At 36.7% G+C, this 8,981-nt stretch overlaps 1 protein-coding gene across 1 annotated transcript in view; it reads left to right on the top strand.

Moving 5' to 3' along the window:
• CCP110 (centriolar coiled-coil protein 110) overlaps positions 1 to 6,443 on the top strand; it is a 15,708-nt gene extending 9,265 nt beyond the window's left edge. The window contains 4 exon segments of the mRNA XM_010177549.2: positions 231 to 293; positions 1,256 to 1,315; positions 1,879 to 1,961; positions 6,391 to 6,443. Coding sequence (XP_010175851.1) covers positions 231 to 293; positions 1,256 to 1,315; positions 1,879 to 1,961; positions 6,391 to 6,443 — 259 coding nt within the window.
• Positions 6,444 to 8,981: the final 2,538 nt, after the last annotated feature.

The following is an 8,981-nucleotide window of genomic DNA, read 5'->3' as shown; positions in this document are numbered from 1 at the left end:
CTTTCCAAAGTGCCTAACAATAGAGGTGCTTGGTGGGGGATGTTTGGCAGAGTTTTTTTGGGCAGTGGTAGCAGGCATTATCCTGCGACACAGCAGACTGAACAGTTGTGTTACACTTGTTCATGAGTAAAAGTGTAGATCCTGTGGTATGGTTTATCTTACTGCTTCTGTTTAAGACCTAGATGATGATTTTATAATTTAAATATGTTTCAATACTTTTGTTTCTCCAGGGCTTCAGAAATGGGAATGCCAAGTAAAAAAATAATCATAAAACAAAAAACCCCTGAAAGCCGGTGAGTGAAGATTACTTGTATTAGGATGTTTTTAAAGATCTGTCTTATATGGATTCTGTGATCTATGTTGCTGGTTTGCCATTGATCAGCTAAATTCCTGACACTATTATGTCAGGCAGTAATGAAATATGATTTAGCATGGTCTGAGAAGGGTGTTTATTAGCTCATTAGAAGTTAGAAAGTATTTTTTTTCTTCAGAGTCAGTTCTGAAATTTTATCTTCAGAAATTATTTATTTGTAGCTTTAAATCTCTGTGCTCAGGTTCAAGGTTTTTCTCTGAGATACACTATTAATGGCTCTTAAGCTTCAGTTTGACACCACTACTTTTCTTAATAACCTTTACTTTGCCATGTAAACATTGATATGCTTATCTTTAGAAACCTATCAGGCAATAAGTGGCTTTCTACTGTGAGGAAAATTTCTTGCTTCTAGATTGTGTGATTGTGTGATTAGCTTAGATCACAGAAATTACGGTTTTCGATTCTTGCTGTTCAGGAAGACAGCAGCCCTTCTCTTATGAGGTTGGTCTGCACCTTTTTCTAGTATAAGAAGTCAGATACCTGGCATCCCTTAAAAACAATTTTTATCCCATTTTTACCCAAAAGGGTTGAAGATGTACAGTCTACTAATACAGTTCAGTCTTCAATGGCTAGTTTAAGTAATTCAGTCTTTTTTCCTGTATATCCTTCTAAATGACCAGGAACCCGAGGCATTATTGGGAGAGTTTTATCTGTGTGCTTTTCTTGTGGTTTTTTTGCTTTAAATAGCAGAAGTAGTAATCATATTCTGGTGTTTTAATTCCTGCCACTTTTGCCTACATGTCGTCTGCATTACAGAGCCTGTTAGCCTTTCTGAAATTTGTTATGTGAAACATGGTGCAGAATTCGGTATTCCTTATGAACTTGATTTTTTTTTTTTTTTAAGAAGGGAAAAAGCACTAATAAATGTTTGTATTTTAACAGTGTACTTCAACCAAATCAAGGACAGAATGCCCCAGTTCATAGGCTGCTTTGCAGACAAGGGTAAGGGCACAGCATGTTCATTGCCTAAAGATGAACGTAAATACAAAGTATGAGAGCACAGTAATTCTTGAATAATTTTTACACATACTGGTGCAACTGTTGTTCAAAGTAAAAATAATTCTCACAGTATTTTGATAGTGATGAAGGTTTTTTACCTTATACTGCAAGAAAATACTTAGTGTTCTCATCCTCTTGTGTATTGTCTCCATTTACACTGTGTTCCAACATTTCTATTTGTAACATTCATTCCATGAAGCTTTGCTTCCATTTAATGAAATATGTATATTTTTAAGTGTAGTCTGTAATACCATAGTATCTGAACTGAATCCATTTCTTGAATGGAGTTTTAAAAATCTGTTCATGGGGAGATGTTCTTCTATTTAATGTATCTACTTAAACCATAATAATGGCAATAGGAATTGTATACATACTCAGGAGGAGGCTCTGTGGGACACTGTACAAAATATTTTAATGCCAAGCAGTTTGATAGTGTCTTTATATATTTGGATACAGCCTTTGAACTTTGATGCAAGTGACTTATTAACTCTTTTATATTTAATTAGAACCCCTAAGGCCTCAATGAAGGGGGTTGAGCAAAATAGAAAGAAGGCCCCAGAGAGCAGAGTGTCTAACAAGGCTGTTTCAGGTGTGTAGAAAATTGATGCTTGGATCTTATAGTAAATAAGTTATTAGTATCTAGAGAAAGTAAACGGGGGATACATTATTTTCCTTTTCTTGTGCACCTGCTTTGCTATGTCTCAAATCTAACCTATCTCTTTAAACAAACACGCGCTGGCAACTTAACCATCCACTTCCAAATTCTATAAATGTATTATATAGAATGCACTGCACAGCTCATTTGCTTTCACTCACCAGATGTCCAGTCATAAAAAAAAGATTGCCAGATAAACTCACTGTTACTGTTTAGGAAGCTAACAGTAGTCAAACTAGACTTAGATTAGAATCTTAATGTCATTTGATTCTTAGTTCTGTACACAGGTGTAACTTGTCGTCATCATGTAGCCTATTGAAAGGACAGGAAGGACAGTCAGTGTTCAGTCATCATACAGTCCTAAAATTATTTGTATTATTGTAATACAGAATTTTTGAGTCCTAATGACCCAATTTTAAAGGTGGAGCATTCTTGTACTTGTATACAGAGGTTACCGATTGGTTACCTTTTATTTAAAAAGTTTTATAATAGTGCCAAACCTCTCAGTTTTCAGCCTGTTCAGCCGTGAAGGGAATAAAACACTATGAAACATCTTACACAATTTCTATTTTTAAAATCATATATTAAATTTCTTAAGTGAGAAACCTTAATTTATCAAAAAGTAAAGTGATTTATAGGTTTTAAAACTGTTTAAGATCTTAATTATACTTGGTTCTCAAAAGAGAGTTCCACAAGTCAAATATAAAAATTGGGACTTTTGGGGTTCAATAAGACAAAGGTATAAGGTAGTAGGATTTCAACTGTTTTCCATAGTGATCTGAATTACCTTTATGTGTTAAGAATCAAACCTTTCCTATAAGGGAAGTTACTATTTATTACTGCCCTGGAGGAATTCTGTCAGAGAGTATCTGTGAGTTTTAGAGCAGTGCATACACTGTTTAAATGTGATGTTTTCCCAAAGCATCTGATTTTTTCACAGTACTTTGTGAAGCCAAGAGAAGTGGCTATAGAATGACAGACAGGAAGAACTATGCATACACATCTGTAGCCTTTCAAAAAAAAGGAAGGGGGGGAAAAAAAAAGTAAATGATGAAATTACAGCCATGGTTTGTTAATTTGTTTTTCTTTTGCCAATTCTCCTGGCAGTGCTGTCTCCACTGAAATGGAGCAAGGCGGTTGTTCACTTGCACTCTGGGACACTACAGAAAAATTAGCAAAAGTAGTAAAGGATCTGTCCGAAATATAAAGAAGAAAATTAAGTTAGCAATATAATTTTAGCAACCAGAGCTAGCCCTAAAAGCAAGTTTTCATCTGCAAGTTTGCAAAAATGTGCCTGGTATTAACTAGTAAATGAGAGTGCTGAAGAGCAGGGACAACACAACAGTCAGAACCTCCACCAGTTACGATATTACTGACCTTGTAAAAGAGCAGTGGTGTAAGGGCGGTGTCAGCATGAAGTTCAGCACTGACTGAGATTTGGATGCCATCCTCAATCTCATACAATTCATACTCAGCTCATGGTGATCTACAGCGTTTTTTACCTTTGCTTCTGGAATCAGACATCCAGTTAAAGCATTCTCTCCCATTTTTCTGTGTTGACAGTGTGTGCTGCTCTGCTAATTAAATCTCTGAGTTTATGTAGTCATAATTATCTAAGTCATGACAGTTGATACTTGGCAATGAAAAAAATCCTTTGGGATATATTTCTTTGCCTTTATTGCTATTTGTTAAAAATCTGGAAAGCTATTTAATGCCTTCTCTAGAGGCCTTCTTAGAGCTTAAAGCAGATGTGTCTAACAAACTGTGTGCTGCTAGTTCTGGTTGCACAATGTAACTTAATTTATGTTTGGACGTCCTGTGTGTTCCCCTGGTGTAATACCAGTACTTCCATATGCCCCTTTATAAATGGGTTAGGCTACTTGTTCTGAAATTATTAGATGAGGAACACTTGGCGTGAAAGAAATAATCTGCATAATTTTGTGGTAATGAAAAAACCTTAAGTTGAATACACTTAAATAGAGCATGGTTTTCTTTATTTAAGGATAAAATGTGAATAATGAAAGGCTTGGCAGTATGTTGAATAGTGTTTTTTTGTTAATATTTCTTTTTAATTTTTTTTTTAAACTAATAGTGTTATGTGAAGAGAAACCCTTGCAAGTCATCTGTAGTGAGGCAACAAGTTCTATCTCAAAAAGACCATAAACAGATAAACTACAATCTCAAGTCAATTTGAAAAGAAAATTTAAAAGACAACCAAATGCATATGCTTCTCTTACTTTTGTAGAAGTTGTGCATATTAGAAAATAAAGACTTGTAGCAGTGATTTGGTCTAGGCAATACAGAGTTTTATTTATATCTGCAACTGTGTCAAGTCTGCTACACTCCTAACCTGTAAAATTTCTATTTAATTTGTGTTCATTCATCGCTGACTCCCAAGTAAATTGTGCTTATTAGAGGGGCAAAAGGGAAGGAAAGTTAGCAGAATACAATTATTAAATGTAAATGTCATGCATTCAAATTAGACATGAGACATACCCTCAGAAGAAAACAGTAACATACTCATCCAACTACTTTCTTCTTTTTTTTTTTTTTTAATTGTTCTGATTGTTGTTTTAAATTCCATCTGCAAAGTGCTTTGTAGCTTTAATGCTACTACGATTGATTATCGTCTTTCTGGCAAGAAAGCATTTCTTCTAGGAATCGACTGGGGATCCTGAATTTATTTTTGGAGGTTTTATTGTACCCCTTCAATCCGGGGCTCTGTGCTTAGGAGAAAAGTACGCGCTAATAAATCCCTAAAGAGTCTTATTTGTTGATTCTTTTTTTATGATTTTAAATAGGACAGAGATGGGAAGTCAATAGCCTGCATGCTGTGCCAGGCAGGGCATTAAACGTGATCTGATTAGTTTAGAAAGAAGGTGATTGAGATCAGGCTGCTGCTGCAACTAGACGGTGTGAGATGGCGTGTGCTGTGAAGTGTGTTAGCGTTCAGGCCAGCAGTTCAGGGAGGTATCAGACTTGCTATGTGTGAGTAATGGGTTAATTGTATGACGTAGAGGAGAGCCCTCATGTAATTGTTCCCCCTGCCACTGGAAAAGGTTGGGTGGTAATTGTATTCAGAAGGACTGTAACTTTTTAATAAAATTTGGGTTCTTAGTCTAGGTTGCTGGGGTTTTTTACACTTCCCTATACTGTCCTATTCTGTATGTGAGATTTTTGTATAACTTGGCAGTGCATTTGAGGAGAATTAAGAGGTAGCTAACAAAGCATCGCACATGTCAGCCTGGTCGTTTGTCCTACGAGATCACAGACAAGCTGAAGAATACAGCACTGGTGTGCTGGGTCAGCAAGAATGCCTTTTTGTATGGTGGGGAACAGTGTTCAGATGTGACAAATCCTGGTGTGGTAAGGGCCACGTGGGCATTTCCAAAGCTGCTTTACACTGTGCTGAATGTAGCCCATGGGCACCTGTAAGTAACCACTGCAACTCTGGCAAACAGTCACTGAAGATCCTGAAAAGGACTGGCACTTACTTTGTCACATTCATTTAGTTGCCTGGTAATTATTTCACTTCCATGGCTGTCTTCCATTTCCACTGCTCTGCACTATGTGGTATGATTTTCACTGCTTTGTGTAAATGTTTGCTCACACTGCTGGACACTCTCGATAACTGCCTGAACCTAACAAATGCTGAGTTGAGCTTTTTAGCAGCTTGCACTGCTAAACCCTTATTACTGGAAGATACTTGTGCTGTGCATAACATAGTATGGTTTTCTAAATATATGTATGTGTATGTATTTGTTCCATGTGGAGAGATTTATTTGTTTATTTTTATACTTGAGCAGCTTTCTGTTTATAAGGGCTCTGCCCAATGACCTTATTCTTACTGCACTTTTAATTCTGGTTGCATATTGACATACAGAAATGTACAACTATCTCTTCCTTTATTAATATGGCACCTGGGGAAAAGGGAAGAGTTATCTTAAATATTTGTCTTTTATGATTTATTTTTTAATTGATAGTTTGTTTAAAAGTAGTACATGGCACTGTTAAACTTGTAAGTAATCTAATCTCCTTGTCTTGGTGATGTTACAGACTTACCTTTAAAAACTTGTAAATTGTAGTTGTAGATGTTTTCAGAGTAGCAGAAAAGAAGATTGAATAGTTACTGAGAAAGGAAATACTATTAAATGTTGTTACTTCCAAATATATAAATAGTTTTTGTAAGGAATTTTGGGTGTAACAACATGAAAACTAATTTTAAAAGTAGCCACTGAGTGTATAATACTGCTTTAAAAAAAAAAAAAAGGCTTAAATTTTTCGGCTATTTTTGTTGGATAATCCTGTTACAAAAAACAATGGTACTAATTGTAAAATGCTAATGTTTCTACTTCATTTTTAGGAGCATATGCAGGAAGAACCCAAAGAAAGAAGCCAAATGTTGTGACAATTTAAGAAGACAGCACTCGCTGGGATAAAATGGCTATTTTTTTTAACGATGCCATTCTCAGCACTGATTCAAATATTGCATCTTCTATACGTATATCTATATTTAGAAATTCTAAACAAACAATGTCACATTAATACAAGCATATTGAAGTAATAATAAAGGGCTGGGAAGCTCTAATACTTTTGGAAAAATTGCATGTTAAAATTTACTATATATTCATACTATTGTCTACACATAAGATTCATAATCTTGTTTATTTGAGGACCACCACTGGGCAACATTAAGCTAATTTGTGACTTTTTCACACTCTATTTCTTGCATTTGACCTATGCATTTTGCATTACTTAAAGCTGCAATTTCTGTGTATGGTTGCCACCATAAATAAGTCATGTGTGTATATTTTTAGTTTCATACCATAAAGTTAAAGCAGTTAAATAAGAAAAAAAACCCCATCATTCAAACAAAGCTGAGCTTTTGTCAGCAGCCTTTTTGAATGTCCTTTCTGTACGAATGTGATTACCTCAATTTAAATACTAATGACCTAAATGTTTTGCATTTATGCTGAGTTGGACAGACATGGATCTAGATTAACTTCTGGGCAGACACACATACTTTCATTGACTATACTGAAATTGCACTTTTATACACGTAGATCAGACTGTGCTGGAAGAGTCCTAGGATTTTTCTTTCCTTGCTCTCTACTGCATTTTCTTATGGAAACAACTTCTGACCAGGGTTAAGAGAAGCATGTGTTCTACAAAAACTTCAGAAGGCAAGATTTTAAATGTTTTACCATTTCAGATTTACAAATTATTTTCCACAATAATTCAGATACCTTATATTTTATTAATGACAGTCTCATTTTTTTCTGACAGAGCTGATCTAACAGGTGATCTAACAGGTCCTTGCACCGAAAAAAATGATTTCAAGGGGAAAAAGGATTCCTACCTAAGCCCAGCAAGCACTCTTACGTTTATGAATATCTGACATTAAAAGCTCATGGTCATATTTTGCCTTGGTCTTCCTATGGATGGATGTAGGGGAGCAGAATTCTGTAACTTCTCTCTTTTAAGGAACTTGAGACGTTCTTAACATTCAAAATCCATTAGAGAAAAGCTTGGCTGTGTAAGTCCTTGCAGTGCTTACTGTGCTGCTCTGTAACAGTAGTAGTCAATGGGATATATTTTGTTGCTTTCCCAGTATCAACACAATGCAACGCCCTAACTTCAGAGGCTTTGTAACATATTGACACAGATATAAGAGAAAAAAGACTGACTGAAAACTTAATTGTGTTAAATAGGCAGCGTGAAAGAGGAGCGTTAACGGTGGGATGAGGAGAGTGTGTTCAGGAGCAGCGATGAGTGAATTGATTTGCTTGCAGCACAAGTCTGTCCTCTGCAGCTAGTGACATTGTTCAAAACAAATGTTTTATACCATGCAGTAAGTTACCCAAATTGCATACTTAGAAAGAGGCACAGATGCTGCCTAAACACTTTTAAGAATCACACTGCTTGGTGGCTCTTTACAGGGATGTTTATTTGAAAGCTTGCCAGGGGGTCTGTGTGTAGTGAAGAATTTACACCAGTGGAGGACCTGCGTCCTCCATACAAACGCTGTGGTTCTTCAGAATTTCTGACGTAATAGAGAAAATGCCTGAGGTAGGTTCCTGCTCACCAGGAGCCATCAAGGCTGTTTTGGTTCCCAGTTTTCCTTAGGAGTGGGAACTCATCTTAAGAGGAGGAAAATTTACAATAAGAATAACCTGTGTCGCAGGTGACAAAATGTGCTGTTGATAGATCAGTGCTAAAGGCTGATGTTTTTAAAGGATGTTTTACGTGCTGTATTTATTATTAGCATAGGCAATATGTTGGCGTAAAAATAGGTTTAGTTTAAATGTTAGTAAAGATGAATGCTTCTGTTTCGCGTCTAAACCTCTCTTACTTTACGCATGCTTCCAATGTGTGTAATAAAACATTGTAGCACAAGTTGGTTTTTTTTTTTTTAAATTTCATGAGGCCTTTCTCTTGACAAGTGCCAGGATTTGGTTTTGTATTTGATATGTTTTGTATTTATACATATTTAATTTTGGTTTTGTGTGGAGTTGTAATATCATTGTAAAATTTATTTATTTTTGTACTTTATTTCATTTTCACCAGTCTGACTTTTTACTTAAAACATACTGCACAATAAACTTTAAATCTTTAAAAAGAACGGCATTTCTTTTTCTGGATTGAAAAATCACTTGATGTAGAGTTAGGGGAAGGGAAACTCTATGGTGTAAGGCTTTCTGCCTCACAACTCGCTGCAATTCGTACTGTCAGTAAGCGTCTTTTGACCTGTCCGGGAACAGCCCTGCCTGGGGCGTGACCCCCGGGTAGTATTTCCCTCCAGAGGCCCGGAGAGGAGCCTCCAGGGCGGCCCACGGGAGCGCGCTGCCCACAGCCCCTCATGAGGCCGGGCCTCAGGCGAGGCGCTTCCCGCCGCGGGGCGGGGCGGGAAATGGCGGCGGAAGGCGCTGCCCGGCCGCGGCGTCACGTGACGGG

This window comes from Antrostomus carolinensis, unplaced genomic scaffold, assembly GCF_000700745.2.
Source record: "Antrostomus carolinensis isolate BGI_N321 unplaced genomic scaffold, ASM70074v2 scaffold39081, whole genome shotgun sequence".
Taxonomy (NCBI): Eukaryota; Metazoa; Chordata; class Aves; order Caprimulgiformes; family Caprimulgidae; genus Antrostomus; species Antrostomus carolinensis.
The sequence above is the reverse complement of the archived record's forward strand: the minus strand, read 5'-3'. Positions and strand labels throughout refer to the sequence as shown.